We start from the raw sequence: 18137 nt of genomic DNA on the forward strand, positions 1-18137 counted from the left end.
TACAGAATTGAGGAAATACATTTTTGTTTTTAAGCCACCAGTTTGTACTATTTTCTTACAAAGCCTTAGGAAAGTAATTCAGATGTACTAGTGATATATATCCACAGTTCCTATTACTGGATTCGTCACTTAACACTAACATTTGGAAAAGATTTTTAAATGAATGAATATATTAATCAAATCTCTTCTAAAATAGGTATGTCCTATATTTCACCATGAGAGCAGTGATTTTGGTATTCTTTTCATGTTATTAAAATACTATGAGTGTGGGTATCAATACAGGCCTATGGGGTACATTTGTGGAAAAAGTTGAAGACACATATGGGAGTTTGAAATGTTTATCAAATAAAAGAACACAAAATTGAATAAAACTTTTATTTTAAAACATCACAAATAATTACAAAGATAAATGTCTCAACTGCACAAACTGTTTTATACATATATGTGTATATGTGTACACACACACACACACACACACACACACTTATTTAAACTTTGCTTCATCTTTCATCTTTTTATCTGAGTAAAAAGAAGAATACTTTCCTCATTCAGGAGATTTTTGATGTTGTAATAATTACCTAGAAGTAAAGCAGTAAGAAAAAAAAAACAGTTATTTCCATAGAAATCATTTCCTTTTGATTAAATGTTTAGCTATCACTAAGGCAGTTAAAAAGTATATACTACCAATTTTTTTTGAAGATAAATTCATCTAAAGTAAGTCTTATTTAATTCCATGAACTAAAAAAATCCAAGAGTTAACCATCACCTGTAATCCAGATAAGGTTTGAAAAAGTGAAAATTTTACATCATTCTGATCATTCTAAATGCAAAGATGAATCAGACAAGGGTGAAGGAAGAGGAAATTTTTCTCTGAATTCAACTGTTATTAGTTCATTGAAACTGCTGTAGATTCCCCTAAACCAGATATATGCATATAAAAGTAATTACAAAAGGTAAAACAGAATCTCAAAGTTTAAAAAGAGCAAATGCTTCTCTTAATTATAAATAACAACAGAAGTAAAATACAGAATAGCCACACATATAAGGTAGGTTTATAGCAGTGAGTACAATACTGTGACACACTGTGACTTTCTATGTATTAGAAGTTGATACATATTAGGATTAACTGAGTTATAATAAAGTGTTCACAACAGTGCTGGTACATACTAAAGACTGTATAACACTGCTACTATTACTGTCTCCTTTCATTAGAACGTAAGCTCCATGAGGACAGGGATTTTTCCCTATTTGGTTCACTTATGTATCCCATTCTTAAGAGCAATGTTTGAGAGACTTTCAGTCACCTTCACTGAATGATGAATAAACAAAAGAACAAATTAAAAGTCCTCTTTCCAAAGGCTGTGCTCTTCAACAGCTAATGAAACACACTATTCTGTATGCTTAAAATAACCTACTAAAATTGTTTGACTACATAATGTCTTAGAGATAATACAGGAGAAATAATTTTCCTCCTACATTGGACACAACATATCTTCTAACTAACTATTTTTACCTTTAGTAACAACTCCTGTTCAATTTTCAGGTAACCAAATACTAACATACTTACCTAATGATAAAATTAAAATATGTATCAAACTTCTTTGGCATCAGTCACACAACAGTTTCATTTTGACCACTGTGGCTTCCATTTGCATGGTGCTCATGAGCAACTATATAAATATTTAACTATATGAAAGAAAATGTATTTAATTATTCTTACCTGAAGGAACATAGAATGAATCCCCAGTTGTTATTATATAAGGTGTTTCATGTAAGGTACATAAAAGGTCACCAAAGTTAACATAAAAAACCTGTAAAATTAAAAATTAAAATTTCATTTCAAATTGAACCACCACAACTCACTCACTGTAATGAAACTTAAAGGAAACATTTCCTTTAAGAATAAGCAGAAAAATGGCCCTCCAAAGATGTCCACACTCTCATCTTCAGAACTTGTTTTGTTACATGGCAAAAGGGACCTTGAGATGGGGAGATAAATAAGCCTGGATTATCTAGTTGGGCCCATTCTAATCACACAAACCTTTTAAAAGTGGAGAATTGCTTCTGCTGGAAGCAGAAGAGAGATGAAGGAGAGGAAAAGGCAGAGAAATTCAAAGCATGTTAAAGACACAGACTGCTGGCACTGAAGATAAGAGGGCCATGAGCCAAGAAATAGAAGCTACTTCTAGAAGCTAAGAATGACATTCTGACCAAGAGCCAGCAAGGAAATGGGAGCCTCAGTCCTACAACCATGTGGAACTGATTTCTGCCAACAACCTGAACGAACCTGAAAGCAAAATCATCCTAAGAGCCTCCAGAAAAGAATACAGGGCTCCCAACATCTTAATTCCAGCCTTGTGATACTCTAAACGGAATACTCAGCCAAGCTCACCAAAATTCTAACCTATAGGGGCGCCCAGGTGGCTCAGTTGGTTGAGCTTCCGACTCTTGATCTAGGCTCAGATTATGGTCTCACAGTTTGTGGGTTTGAGCCCCATGTCTGGCTCTGCACTGTCAGCACAGAGCCTGCTTAGGATTTTCTCACCCGTTCTCTCTCTCAAAATAAATAAACATTTAAAAATAGAAGAATTCTAACCTATATAACTATGAGATAATAAATGGGTGTTGTTTTAAGCCACTGGAACTATACTAATTTGTTAAAACAGCAATAGAAAATTAACATGGGAAGAAATTTCTTTTGTTCTTATTTTTTACCAGCTTATGAAAATTCAGAACCACTGTAAATAAGATCACTTTAGTATACTAGAAAAACAGCTAGGTTTTATATACACCTCGTTGAAGGTTACATGCTCGGGACATGTAATTCAAACTGACAAACCAAAGTGAGAGCAAAAACAAACCAAACAAATGATACATTTAAATAAGTATCAACATTAAGAAAGTAAAAGGATAAAACCAACTCTCAGTCGTACAGGCTTCCATATTCAAACATGGCAATTTTTATATTTATGTGTACGTAGCATCCTGGCAATGATCTGTTTTTTGGCAACTAAAACAACATAAAGCCTTCAAACAATGAGATTCAGATTTTGAGATTTAGCAATCAAAAACATTCTGAGAATTATTCCTCCTCTTCCTCCTCCTTTTTTTTCTTAACTCTTTGTAAAATGAGCCTAAAATACCAGAAAAACAGCAGCTAGCACTTATTTAGCACTTACTCCTTGCCAGCCACTGTTCTGAGCATTTAATTTATATTCATTTAATGTATGTACTTACCAGTGAGACAGGTACTATTTTAATAGCTTTATACAAATGAAGAAATAGAGGCAACAGAGGGGTGTAATTTTCCAAGTTCACAATGTAAATGGCAGAGCTGAGTTTGAACTCAGGCACTTTGATTCCAGAATGCATGCTCTTAATATGATATACTAACTCCCTAAATGGGAAAAAAGCTCTTGTAATGGTTCCAAAGGTAGTTTTATAATTTAATTAAAAATATTTTTTATTACATCTAAAAAAATTTGTCCCAATTTAAAAAACAAAAGGCAACAAACATACTACCCAGAACGTCAAGCATATATTTCTAGGTGGTTTTTTTTTTTCCTTACCTATTCAGTTTGGCTCTCTAAGCACAACTCCCCATTTCTGTCAACATTTTAGTAAGAAGGCTTTTGAAATACACAAAAATAGAATGTTGAACTACCATGAGTATCTAACACCAACAACCTTCCCTGTTCAGTCCCTTTACTTCCCCCATTCCATATTATTTTGCAATAATACCCCAGCATCATAAACCCATCTATAAATATTTCAGCGTGTACTAAAAAATCAAGGTGCTTTTTCATTTTATGTATTTTTTAAAGTCTTGTTTATTTTTTTTCAGTAATCCCCACATTCAAAGTAGGGCTCAAACTCACAACCCTGATATTAAGAGTTGCAGCCTCTGACAACTAAGCCAGCCAGGTACACCTCAAGGTGCTTTTTTAAAAACACGACTACAACAGCATTATCACACCTAAACATGAATATTTAATATCACATACCCAGTCTGTATTACAATTTCCAATTGTCTCTTAAATGTGTTTTGAAGAGTTTACTTATCCTCTAAAATCACTTAAATCACTATAGTGGCTCTCAATTTGGGGATGATTTCTCAATTTCAGGACACAACAGGCAATATTTGGGAACATTTCTGATTCTTACAACTAGAGAAGTACTACTAGAGTCTATTTGGTAGAGGCCAGGGATGCTTCTAAACATCCCACAATGCACAGAAAGCCCCTACACAAATAATTATCTGGTCTAAAATGTCAATAGTGCCAGGGTTGAGAAACCCTGATCTATAGGTTCTACTTGGTTCTTTTTTATTTCTTGCAATGTATTTATTAAAGAAATCGAGCAGCAAAGTTTGTTGTAAAAACCTCTGCACAGCTGAATTTTGCTCATTACACTCCGAGGGGGTCATTTGAAAGGTCATCTATTCTTTATTTCCTATACTGGTAGTTGGATCTTAGAGTTTTGATCAAATTCAGGTATTTTTGTTGTTGTTAATTTTTTTTAAGGGGATGGAAGAGACAAGACTATTTCATACATATTGCTGTATTCTTCCATGAGGAGGCACATAATGTCTGGCTGTCTTTTTTTTCAGATGTTAGCAGAGACTGATGCTCCATATCTAGATAGATCCAACAGTTTCTCAGGGGTTGCAAAATGGTAATATTTCATTCTAACACTTCTTCCTCATGTATTAATTGGAATATTTCTAAGAGAACAAATTTTGCCTCATATCTATTTGGTTACATAATAGTACAGTTTATATGAAAAGGGCAGAATAAATGTTTGATTCTTTCCCTTTATTTACCATATCTGTTGTCAAAATGAGTTAGCTTCCTAGAATTCTCCAACAATGGTGAATTCGTTTTTCTTTTTGTAGCTGTCTTTAAAATTCATGAATTTAGATATAACAGATGTGTATCAATTCACTTAAGTTATTTTTATTGATACTCAAGCTTTCACATCTTTGTCCAATGAAAGCATCTTCAAGTTGGATCCTGTGACCTTATGACCCAATTCTAATGGTCTTTGGTAAGTTTGCCCATAGGTATGACCAAAATATTTCAAGCTCAGCCCCAGGCCTGCATTCAGACATTTCTCTAAGGAACTCTGGTTCCCTTAAGTGTGTTGCTCTCACTTTTCTGTTTTTCAGTTCTGGAACATTTATCGTCTAATTTTTCAAATATTTCTACCCTTCACTCATTTGTGCTTTTATCTCTCTTCTATTTTTTTTTTCTGTTCCCCACATCGCTTCACTTTTATATTTTCCATTTCTTAATCTCTTGTCTTCTGGGAGAGCTCCACAACCAACTCCTACAGTTAATCTGTTAATTCTTCTGTGGTTTGATTTTAACAAATCTACTACTGCTATCATGTCCCTCTCATAGAGATTCTTTAACATTGAGTCTGAAGGAAAGAGTTAATGCCCTATGCTGGTTCTCCATCTGGTCCCTTTTGTTTCTCAAAAGCATATATTGAAAAGCACGCTTCATGTTTTGGGCACCTGGGTGGCTCAGTTTGTTAGCCAACTCTCAATTTCAGCTCAGGTCATGATCTCACAGCTCGTAAGATCGAGCCCCGCAGGCTCTGAGCTGACTGTGCTGAGCCTGCTTGACATTCTCTCCCTCTCTCAAAAATAAATAAACTTGGGGCGCCTGGGTGGCTCAGTAGGTTAAGCGGCCGACTTCGGCTCAGGTCATGATCTCGCGGTCTGTGAGTTCGAGCCCTGCGTCAGGCTCTGTGCTGACAGCTCAGAGCCTGGAGCCTGTTTCGGATTCTGTGTCTCCCTCTCTCTGACCCTCCCCCCATTCATGCTCTGTCTCTCTCTCTGTCTCAAAAAATAAATAAACATTAAAAAAATAAAAATAAAAATAAACTTAAAAAAATTAAAAAAATAAAAGTGTGCTTCATGTTTAAACAAAAAATGTAAAACTATTCTCCTTGTTATCAAGAAAAAAAAACTAACTCATTTTCATTAAAAACCGTTAAAGACAATATTTCAAAGAAATAAAAATCAACTATAATAACTTAATAACATGTTATATTTCTACAGTTCCTTCAATTTCATTTTTAAATTCTAGTCACAGTAAAATAGGGAACTCTCTATTTTATAAAAGTTTGCTTAAATATTTATCCTAAAGGTCTTCTTATATGGCTATTCTTTAAAATAATATGTCTAAACTGATATAAAAATACTTAGGAGAGTACATGGAACATCTAAGTGCTATATAACTGCTTAGTATCATACAATGGTTTATCTCATTAGGTCAAAATATAAAATATAACCATTTCTTCCTGCAGCACATTTCAACTGTCTCTAATTTTTGCAATTACTATCAATGTTACAATAAATACCTACATATGTCCAGCTTCCCTAACCTTTAAATTATGTTCTTAGGAAAATATTCTGAAATGAGATTCATAGGTCAAAGAATATAATTATCTTTCCAATAATTTCTACTAGTTCAGTAAATATAAAATATCCACGTTTCTAACGTGGATTCCTTTGAATAGTGGCCAGGTTAAATACTTACAAAACATTCACTACTCAAATTTTCTTTTGTATAATAATGGCATTACAATTTAATGGGTAAGTGCTATTATTTCAATGATAGTATTGCACAATGCTTATCTAATTAATTGTTCTTTAACGATTATACAGGAATTATTACTTCAATTAAATGCGTTACTTTTACTCCTTTAATAGCACCTGAAGATCAATAACATTTTAAGATTGGTTTAAAGTATATCTTAAAGTATTTTAAATCTGGGGCGCCTAGGTGGCTCAGTTGGTTAAACGCCCAACTTTTGGTTTCGGGTCAGGTCATGATGTCACGGTTTGTGAGTTTGAGCCTTTTATCAGGCTTTGTGCTGACTGCTTGGGATTCTCTGTCTCCCTCTCTCTCTCTCTCTCTCTGCCCTCCCCCGCTCATGAGCACACGTGTGCGCTCTCTCTCTCAAAATAAGTAAATAAATAAATTTAAAAAAAATTAAAGCATTTTAAATCTGGATTCTACTTATACTAATGTAATAATGAATTACTCTTTTACTTTCATGTGTAACTTCTTTCCTTGTCTCAAATTGCCCTTCTTTGTTAATACAAATTCAAGGGCCCGCATGTTCTTTCTTTTTTTCCTTCTTGAGTTTACTTCAATTTTGTCAGTAAAAATAATTGTTTTGAAAACAACACTCTACTAATCCATGATACCACAAGTTCCTGAAACGCTACTTACTGAAAAATGTGCCTCAGACATAACGTTTTTTTAAATGTCAGTAAAATATTACTATTCTTAAAATCTGGTGATTTTCAAATTATGTAATTTTCAAATTCAAAATGTGCAAATATATGTATCTCACATCAGTGGTGTAGGGGTGTGTATCTCCAATAAGAGACAGAGGCAGAGACTGACCCACCTTGCCATCTCATTATAATTTCAGCCAGTAATACTGCCATATACAGTAATACATTATTTAGTACTTACTGAAGTAACTAGCTTCTAGTCCTCCGTCTACGCTAATTACATGATTCTGAAGAAGACTTTTAAAACCTCATTGTTGCTAAACTACATGATCTGATAAACGAGATTTAGGCTTAATTTTCACTGGCTTTACTGATTTGTCTGCAAACCTAGATATATTCTAGGATTCTTTTAAGTAAAGAAACGTCGGAATTTTTGAAGTTTGAAGTTACAGTGCTATGTACAGAACAAGTACTTTTAAATAACCATTGGCTGACCAACTCTAAAAAGACTTAACAAATAAAAAAAATTCTCATGCACTACAGTAATTTCATTTCTGAGAAAATAGTGTTTTTAATGCCTCATCAAGTCCAATAAATGAGAGTTATACCCAAACATAAATATATGGAGAAATACACTTACCAATATATCTGAGCCAACATGCTGTTTTCCCTTTTCTTGATGTGGTCCTAATATCAATTTTCCCATCGAAAAAATGGGTGTATCCAGTGTTTTATATACTTTCAATTCACCATGCTCAACAAAAAACTGATATGTATCTCGTGGCCTTAAAAGATCTAAGGGAAAAACACTACTATAAATATAAAGCAATAGCAATAATAATGATCAATGATAGAACATATACACACATGTATACAACAGAGTTATTTCTAGATATAAACCTCATTTACTCAAGCTAAATAAAATGGTAGAGGTAGAATTTTGTCTGCCTTATAAGCTGTGTGACCAGGCAAGTTATTTCTCACCCTGTGTCTGCTTCCTTTTCTATAAAATGAGACAACAGTTCATCTATGTTAGAGTTGTGACTATCAAATGAATTAATGTGTATAAGGTATTTAAAACACTGCCTGGCACAAAATAAGCATTAGATAAGCCTTGGATATTAATGATAATAGTGGCAGTATTATTATTATTTCTATTATAGCTCAGAAAACAAAATTAGCTAAGACACAAGGTAGAATTCCATATCTTTAAAAAGTTTAACAAAGCCCAAAATTAACAAATGTATCGTCATAACAACAGATTTTGTGCTTTGCCTGACTGATTATTAAATAGCAAGATTTCTGTCATGTGAAGCAAGAGTTCTAATAGATGCTCAAAAATAACTACCTCACTCTTCAATTTCCCTTTTACTTATAAACCTTGCCAAATATATAGTTAATATATTCTTTATCATCAGCTTGTTTCCTTGGATTTTTGGTAATGTTAGTAATCTCACAGGTTATAGGACATAGAAAATACATAGATGCAAGAAACAGATAAAAAGCAATGAACTCCTGACAAACTCACTACTTTTCGAACCTAAACAGCAAATGTTTTAAGATAATACACTAAACAAAATTTTCTGTACTTCTACCTGTTGCCAAATAAACAATCTGATTATAAAAATAACTGTACTACTTAAGATGTCAAATGGAACTTACTTCACAGCCAAAATTTTAAGTGAAAATACCATTACTACCTCTCTGACTTGACCTATTTGTCCTTTGACTTAGGATAAACAGTCCTCAGTACTTATTGGTACTGTCAAAACAGTTAAAACATCTAAATATTTCCTGTATGTAAATACTGCCTGGTTGCTAAACAGCTGAGTGTCCCCTACTTGCCCTTCTCGCACTATAGCCCCTCCTTTGGAACCACTCATGGTGTCCCAGGCACTGTACTTTTAATGCCTACTAGATACAACAGGAGGCTTCTAGGACCCTGTGCTGACCTTAAACTTAAACCTGGCATTTGTGTGGCAGATCAGTGTCCTTGCTAGTCATCATCCTAAAGGTCTGATATCTCAGGTATTATTTTTGGTATGCATGACCTATAAGGCTGTCTAAATCCTGCCCACAGTCCCTGTCTGGTCTCACAGTAAGAGGGTATCCTGGGATCTATCAGCTAAATTGCAACAATTACCCATAAAAGGCCCTTGTCCCCATGTGTCCTCTTGATCAAAGAAGACCTGTACCCTACCAGGGAGGCAACACTCCTAATGATAGCACTTGTAACCCAGAGTATAAATGCATTGTGTTATGTGCCCTTTAGATGTTGTTTGGTATCAATACTCCTCCAGAGTAGTCTTCACACAGGCTGCTTATTGGAATTAGATACCCTACTGGACTTTGGCTCTGAAACAGCTGGGAAGAAAAAGAAAAAGTAGATAGGCTAGTCATCCAGCCAGCAGTTTGCCCTTACTAGCTGTTAAATTAAGCATTTTCAGTATCATCTCTAATCTTACCCATGAGAATCACCTCTCTTGTTTCTGGGTCCTTTACCCTTGTTGGCTGCAACGGATCTCCCAAAGGTACATTCAGATTTACCATGAATTTATTCTCTGCAAAAGAAATATCATTGAAATAGAAACTAGTTAAATAATTCTTCTCAATTAAAAATAAGTCTAGTATGAAATATAGCTACAAACCAACCACAAAAAAATTGCCAGAGGCATAACACTCTCTTCCAATTTTCCTATTTATAAATGACCACTCTGATAAAGAAAAATTCAAAAACCACAATGATTTAGTATGGAAGCAAACATACTAAATTTATTTTTGTAAGCTTGATGTGACAACTCTTGATACTCTTGCGTCATCAAGAAGTTATATGTCATACTGAATATCCTTCAAGAGAGCTGAAGTATGTAATACACTTCAGAAAAAAATTTATTGAAATATCTATTTCATTTCATTTGTATTGAAGTAGGCTACAACAGAGTTGAACTCATGACCCTGAGATTAAGACCTGAGTTCAAAAGTCAGATGCTTACTGAGCCACCCAGACACCCCTAAAATATCTATTTTAATCATAGTTTGAGCACAGGAAAAGGCAGTTTCAGTGAAAAGCAATTTACTCATGAGGAAATGCTTTATATTATGCCATTAATGATTTTTTTAAAGAACAAAATCAGCGTATTTCCAAAATCTTGACAAAAGTGGACGGTAAAAAGTAAATTCAAAATAAAAGAAAAACATGGGGCATTGTGTGACTCTTGATCTCAGGGTTGTGGGTTCAAGCCCCGCATTGAGTGTAGAGAAAGGAAAGGGAGGGGAGGGGAGGGGAGGGGAGGAAAGGAAAGGAAAAAATGAAATGAAATGAAATGAAATGAAATGAAATGAAATGAAATGAAATGAAATAAAACAAAACAAAATAAATAAAATAAAATAAAATAAAATAAAATAAATAATACAATATTCCAAAACTCATAGAATGCAGCAAAAGCAGATGTTAAGAGTGAAATTTATGGTTATAAATGCTTGTATTAAGAAAATTTCAAATAAACAACTTCACATTACACCACAAGGAACCAGTAAAAGAAAAGACTTAGCTGAAATTTAGTAAAGGAAGGAAAAAAAAAAATTAAAAATAAATAAATAAATAAATAAATAAACAGAAGTAAATAAAATAGAGACCATATTAAACAATAACATTGAAAGTAACGACAAGTTTTGCGTTTGATTTCTTATCTGGCCCAATCTTGTGGAGTAGTGTGTTAATATTTATGTATTAAATATTTAATATTTACACTGTAGATTCTCTAGCTTTATTTTATTGTTAATCTTCAGTTTTATACCACTATGGTTGGAAAATATACTTGATATGATTTCAGTCTTCTTAAATTTGCAACATTCGTCATATTTCTTTTTATGTGATTTTAATAGGGGATTCTTCTGTGTGTACTTGAAGAAAATGTGTATTCTATTTTAAATACATCTTTTAGAACCATGTATTCTGAAGTATGCTTCAAGTAAAAAATGTCGTTAAAAAAAAAAACCTTTAACTGAGGGTACTCATTTAAAATGAAGCATATCAGAGGGGAGGTGGGAGAGGGGCTGGGTGAAATATGTGAAGGGGATTAAGAGTACACTTAAAATGAGTACTGAATAATGATGTATAGAATTGCTGAATCACTATATTGTACATGTGAAACTAATATAATACTATATGTTAACTATACTGGAATTAAATAAAAAACTTAACAGAAAAGAGAGAAGAAAAAAAGTGAATTCACCCTAAAGTATTATATCTAAAGGTTTTATAAATAAATTTCAAAATTTATAAAAGGCTACCTCTCAGAGCACTACTTATTTTTAATGTTTATTTATTTATTTTGAGAGAGAGCACAAGCAGGGGAGTGGCGGAGAGAGCAAGAGAAAGATCCCAAGCAGATTCTGCATTGTCAGCCTTGAGATCATGACCTGAGCAAAATCAAGAGTCGGAGACTGAACTAACTGAGCCACCCAGTTGCCCCACCAGCGTACTATTATTTAAAATAAAATCCAAAAGTTACTTTCAGGAATAAGTTCATACTTCTTTCATCATTATCAAGACAGATCCTTTTCCTATTAACTAATTTGTTGACTTTTCCAATGTTTCCTTTTGCCTTCCTTTTAGTTGATACTGTGTCTGGGGACAGTATTCCACCAATCACAAATCCTCCTGGAAGTTAACAACAAAAAAGGTAATAAAGTATCATACCTGGGAAAGTAAAAATATTTAAAAAAATTTAAATTAATATAGCGTATTTCCTTTCAGACTACCAGAGGATATACTACTATTCCATTTTACAGCTAGTAACTCAAATAACACAAATACCAACCAACCCCACTTATGTTTCTACTACCCTAAATACAGATGAGCTGATGGAAGATGGGAGAATGATCTCTGTTGCTTGAAATCAACATTCATCAATGGAAGGTTAAAAAACAAACAAAGAGGAGAGATTCAAGATGGCAGAGAAGTAGGGGGACCCAAAGTTCCCTCATCCCTCAAACACAGCAGTGTTGAGGCCAAAGGACTTTGAACTCCAAGAGTCCAGGCTGCAGAGTGACAGAGATTTCTCCAGGGGCCCGGACAACCTGGCAGGCCATAGAGCTACTTTAACAAACAAATCAAAGCACACCTGGTACAGGGTCCAAAACAACACTACAAGTAGGGAGATAAAGCAATCAGAGTCACAACAACAGAGAGCAAGTAACACACTCCAAAAAACACCTCCTGAAGGGCCAGGCCCTGGACAGTGTATGACCCCTCTTTAATATAGTAGTGCTCACAGGTGCAGGACACATAACAAGCTTTTAAAACACATAAGGTACAGAAAACTAGCCAAAATGACAAAACGGAAGAATTTTCCTCAAAAGAAATTCCAGGAAGTAGCAATAGCTAAGGAATTGATCAAAACAGATATAAACAATATAACTGAACAAGAATTTAGAATAAGTCATAAGATTAATCACTGGTCTTGAAAAAAGCATAGAAGACAGCAGAGAATCTACTGCTGCATAGATCAAGTAACTAAAAAATAGTCATGAATTAAAAAATGCTGTAAATGAGGTGCAAAATAAAATAGAGGCGGTGACAGTGAGGATTGAAAAGGCAGAGGGGAGAATAAGTAAAATAGAAGATAAAATTATAGAAAAAGATGAAGCTGGAGTTGACTCTAGAAGATGATGGCGTAGGAGGACACTGGGCTCACCACGTCCTGAGCGCTTAGATTCCACCCACATCTGCCTAAATAACCCAGAAAACTGCCAGAAGACTAGCAGAACAGACTCTCCAGAGCCAAGCGTAGACAAGTGGCCCACGGAAGAGCAGAGAGGCAGTGTGCGCTACACGGACTGGCGGGAAGGAGCCGGGGCGGTGGAGGGGCAGCCTGCCTGCCAAGGCAGAGCCCCCGAAGTCTGGCTTGCAAAAGTGGAGGGGCCGGACTGTGTGAGTTCTGACAGCCAGCGGGACTTAACATCTGGAATATTATAAGCCAACAGCTCTGCTCGGAGAGCAGGAGGATGACAGGACACCGGGAGGGAGAGGTGTTGAGCCCTGGAAGACAGAGCTCAGTTCAGCAGGGAACAAAGGCGCTGGCAAGCACCATCTCCCTCTCCCATCCCCCAGCCAAAATTCCAAAGGGAACCAGTTCCCCTCACCGAACTTGCTTGCACCGCGCAAACACCCAATGCTGTGCTTCTGTGGATCCATCCTTCCCACGGGTCTGCCTCCCTCCTGGTGCTACAGGGCCCCTCCCGCAGGGGACCACCGATGGCAAAGGGAGCTAAGCCTGCCCCTCCCACCACTGTGCATCTTGTGGATCCACCCCGGCTAATAGACCAGATCCCATCGAAGCAGCACCACAAGCCTGGCATGTGCAAGTAGCCCAGACAGGGGCCACACCACTCCACAGTGAGTCCTACCCCTGGGAGAGGAGAAAATAAGGTACACACCAGTCTGATTGTGGCCCCAGCAGTGTGCTGGGGCAGACATCAGGTCTGACTGCGGCCCCGCCCACCAACACAAGTTACCTGGACAGTACAGGGGAAGTGCTCTGCAGTTTAGAGCCACCCAAGGGACTACCCAAAATGACGAAACGGAAGAATTTTCCTCAAAAGAAACTCCAGGAAGTAGCAACAGCTAACAAAATGATCAGAAACCATTTAAGCAATACAACGGAACAAGAATTTAGAATAATAGTCATAAAATTAATTGCTGGGCTTGAAAAAAGCATAGAGGACAGCAGAGAATCTATTGCTACAGAGATCAAGGGACTAAGAAATAGTCATGAGGAGCTAAAAAATGCTATAAATGAGGTGCAAAATAAAATGGAGACGACCACAGCTCGGATTGAAGAGCCAGAGGAGAGAATAGGTGAACTAGTAGATAAAATGATGGAAAAAGAGGAAGCTGAGAAAAAGAGAGATAAAAAAATTCAGGAGTGTGAGGGGAGAATTAGAGAACTAAGTGATGCAATCAAATGGAACAATATCCATATCATAGGAATTCCAGAAGAAGAGAGAGAAAGGGGATGAAGGTGTACTTGAACAAATCATAGCTGAGAACTTCCCTGATCAGGGGAAGGAAAAAGGCATTGTAATCCAAGAGGCACAAAGAACTCCCTTCAGACGTGACTTGAATCAATATTCTGCATGGCATACCATAGTGAAACTGGCAAAATACAGGGATAAAGAGAAAATTCTGAAAGCAGCTAGGGATAAACAGGATGTAACTTACAAAGGGAGACCCATAAGACTAGTGGCAGACCTATCTACTGAAATTTGGCAGGCCAGAAAGGAATGGCAGGAAATCTTCAATGTGACGAACAGAAAAAATATTGCAGCTGAGAATCCTTTATCCAGCAAGTCTGTCAGAATAATAGAAGGAGAGATAAAGGTCTTCCCAAACAAAAACTAAAGGAATTCATCACCACTAAACCAGGCCTACAAGAGATCCTAAGGGGGATTCTGTGAGTGAAATGTTGCAAGGACCACAAAGTACCAGAGACATCACTAGAAGCATGAAACCTACAGACATCACAATGACTCTAAACCCATATTTTTCAAAAATAACACTGAATGTAAATGGATTCAATGCTCCTACCAAAAGACACAGGGTATCAGAATGGATAAAAACATAAGACCCATCTATTTGCTGTCTACAAGAGACTCATTTTAGACCTGAGGACACCTTCAGATTGAAAGTGAGGGGATGGAGAACTATCTATCATGCTACTGGAAGTCAAAAGAAAGCTGGAGTAGCCATACTTATATCAGACAAACTAGACTTTAAAGGCTGTAACAAGAGATGAAGAAGGGCATTATATAATAATCACAGGGTCTATCCAGCAGGAAAAGCTAACAATTATAAATATCTATGCGCTGAATATGGGAGCCTCCAAATATATAAAACAATTAATCACAAACATAAGCAACCTTATTGATAAGAATGTGGTAATTGCAGGGGACTTTAATACTCCAGTTACAACATTGGATAGATCATCTAGACACAGGATCAATAAAGAAACAAGGGCCCTGAATGATACATTGGATCAGATGGACTTGACAGATATATTTAGAACTCTGCATCCCAAAGCAACAGAATATACTTTCTTCTCGAGTGCACATGGAACATTCTCCAAGATAGATCACATACTGGGTCACAAAACAGCCCTTCATAAGTATAAAAGAATTGAGATCACACCATGCACACTTTCAGACCACAATGCTATGAAGCTTGAAATCAACCACAGGAAAAAGTCTGGAAAACCTCCAAAAGCATGGAGGTTAAAGAACACCCTACTAAAGGATGAGTGGGTCAACCAGGCAATTAGAGAAGAAATTAAAAAATATATGGAAACAAACAAAAATGAAAATACAACAATCCAAACGCTTTGGGATGCAGCGAAGGCAGTCCTGAGAGGAAAATACATTGCAATCCAGGCCTATCTCAAGAAACAAGAAAAATCCCAAATACAAAATTTAACAGCACACCAAAAGGAAATAGAAGCAGAGTAGCAAAGACACCTCAAACCCAGCAGAAGAAGAGAAATAATAAAGATCAGAGCAGAAATAAACAATATAGAATCTAAAAAAAACTGTAGAGCAGATCAATGAAACCAAGAGTTGGTTTTTTGAAAAAATAAACAAAATTGATAAATCCCTAGCCAGACTTCTCAAAAAGAAAAGAGAGAGGATCCAAATAGATAAAATCACAAATGAAAATCGACTTACACAACCAATCTCACAGAAATACAAGCAATTATCAGGAAATACTATGAAAAATTATATGCCAACAAACTGGACAACCTGGAAGAAATGGACAAATTCCTAAGCACCCACACACTTCTAAAACTCGAACAGGAAGAAATAGAAAACTTGAACAGACCCATAATCAGCAAAGAAATTGAATCAGTTATCAAAAATCTCCCAACAAATAAGAGTCCAGGACCAGAAGACTTCCCTGGGGATCTATGAGACTTTTAGAGCACAGTTAATATCCATCCTTCTCAAGCTGTTCCAAAAAATAGAAAAGGAAGGAAAGCTTCTGAACTCATTCTATGAAGCCAGCATTACCTTGATTCCCAAACCAGACAGAGACCCCACAAAAAAGGAGAGTTACAGGCCAATATCTCTGATGAACATGAATGCAAAAATTCTCAACAAGATATTAGTAAAACAAATTCAACAGCACATAAAAAGAATCATTCAGGGGCGCCTGGGTGGCTCAGTCGGTTGAGCGGCCGACTTCGGCTCAGGTCACGATCTTGCACTCTGTGAGTTCGAGCCCCGCGTCGGGCTCTGTGCTGACAGCTCAGAGCCTGGAGCCTGTTTCAGATTCTGTGTCTCCCTCTCTCTGACCCTCCCCCGTTCATGCTCTGTCTCTCCCTGTCTCAAAAATAAATAAACGTTAAAAAAAAAAAAAAATTTAAAAAGAATCATTCACCATGATCAAGTGGGATTCACTCCTGGACTGCAGGGCTGGTTCAATATTCACAAATCAATCAATGTGATACATCACATTAATAAAATAAAGGATAAGAGCCATATGATCCTGTCAATCGACGCAGAAAAAGCATCTGACAAAATTCAGCATCTTTTTTAATAAAAACCCTCAAGAACGTTGGGATAGAAGGAACATACCTAAGTATCATAAAAGTCATATATGAAAAGCCCACCACAGCTAACATCATCCTCGATGGAAAAAAAACTGAGAGCTTTCCCCCTGAAATCAGGAACATGACAGGGATGTCCACTCCCACCACTCTTGTTTAACATCGTGTTGGAAGTCTTAGCATCAGCAATCAGACAACAAAATGAAATAAAAGGCATCAAAACTGGCAAAGAAGTCAAACTTTCACTTTTCGCAGACAACATGATACTCTGCATGGAAAACCCGCAAGACTTCACCAAAAGGCTACTAGAACTAATACATAAATTCAGCAAAGTCGCAGGATATAACATCAATGTACAGAAATCAGTTGCATTTCTATACACCAATAATAAAATATCAGAAAGAGAAATCAAGAAATGATCCCATTTATAATTGTACCAAGAACCATAAAATACCTAGGAATAAACCTAACCAAAGATGTAAAAGATCTGTATGTTGAAAACTACAGAAAATTTATAAAGGGAATTGAAGAGAACACAAAGAAATGGAAAAACATTCCACGCTTATGGACTGATTAGAAGAACAAATATTGTTAAAATGTCTATCCTAGGGGCGCCTGGGTGGCTCAGTCGGTTGGGCGTCCGACTTCGGCTCAGGTCATGATCTTGCGGTCTGTGAGTTCGAGCCCTGCATCGGGCTCTGGGCTGACACCTCAGAGCCTGGAGCCTGTTTCGGATTCTGTGTCTCCCTCTCTCTCTGACCCTCCCCTGCTCATGCTCTGTCTCTCTCTGTCTCAAAAATAAATAAAACATTAAAAAAAAAAATTAAAAAAAAAGTCTATCTACCCAAAGCTATCTACACAGTCAATGCAATCTCAATCAAAATTGTACCAGCATTCTTCTCAAAGCTAGAACAAACAATCCTAAAATTTGTCTGGAACTACAAAAGATCCCAAAGAGCCAAAATAATATTGAAAAAGAAAACCAAAGCATCACAATTCCAGACTTTAGTCTCTACTACAAAGCTGTAATCATCAAGACAGCATGGTATTGGCACAAAAACACACACAGACCAATGGAATAGAATAAAAACCCAGAATTAGACCCACAAATGTATGGCCAACTAATCTTTGACAAAGCAGGAAAGAGTATCCAATGGAAAAAAGACATCTCTTTAGCAAATGGTGTTGGGAGAACTGGACAGCAACATGCAGAAGAATGAAACTAGACCACTTTCTTACACCATACACAAAAATAAACTCAAAATGGATGAAAGACCTAA

At 36.2% G+C, this 18137-nt stretch overlaps 1 protein-coding gene across 5 annotated transcripts in view; it reads right to left on the reverse strand.

Moving 5' to 3' along the window:
- Positions 1 to 361: 361 nt before the first annotated feature.
- CENPC (centromere protein C) overlaps positions 362 to 18137 on the reverse strand; it is an 81874-nt gene continuing 64098 nt past the window's right edge. For 3 of the 5 annotated variants that reach the window (XM_047091153.1, XM_047091152.1, XM_047091151.1), the window contains 5 exons: positions 11790 to 11918; positions 9721 to 9816; positions 7896 to 8050; positions 1721 to 1811; positions 362 to 578 (listed from right to left, as the gene is read on the reverse strand). In XM_047091153.1, the coding sequence (XP_046947109.1) occupies positions 508 to 578; positions 1721 to 1811; positions 7896 to 8050; positions 9721 to 9816; positions 11790 to 11918 (542 nt within the window). In that variant the 3' untranslated portion in view covers positions 362 to 507. Of the gene's footprint in view, positions 579 to 1720; positions 1812 to 7895; positions 8051 to 9720; positions 9817 to 11769; positions 11919 to 18137 lie in introns of those variants that run through there. The other 2 variants (XM_047091154.1, XR_006964303.1) reach the window with 2 other exon arrangements.

This window comes from Lynx rufus, unplaced genomic scaffold, assembly GCF_022079265.1.
Source record: "Lynx rufus isolate CCGP_SWC_20201006 ecotype Redwood Valley unplaced genomic scaffold, mLynRuf1.p SCAF_3, whole genome shotgun sequence".
NCBI lineage: Eukaryota > Metazoa > Chordata > Mammalia > Carnivora > Felidae > Lynx > Lynx rufus.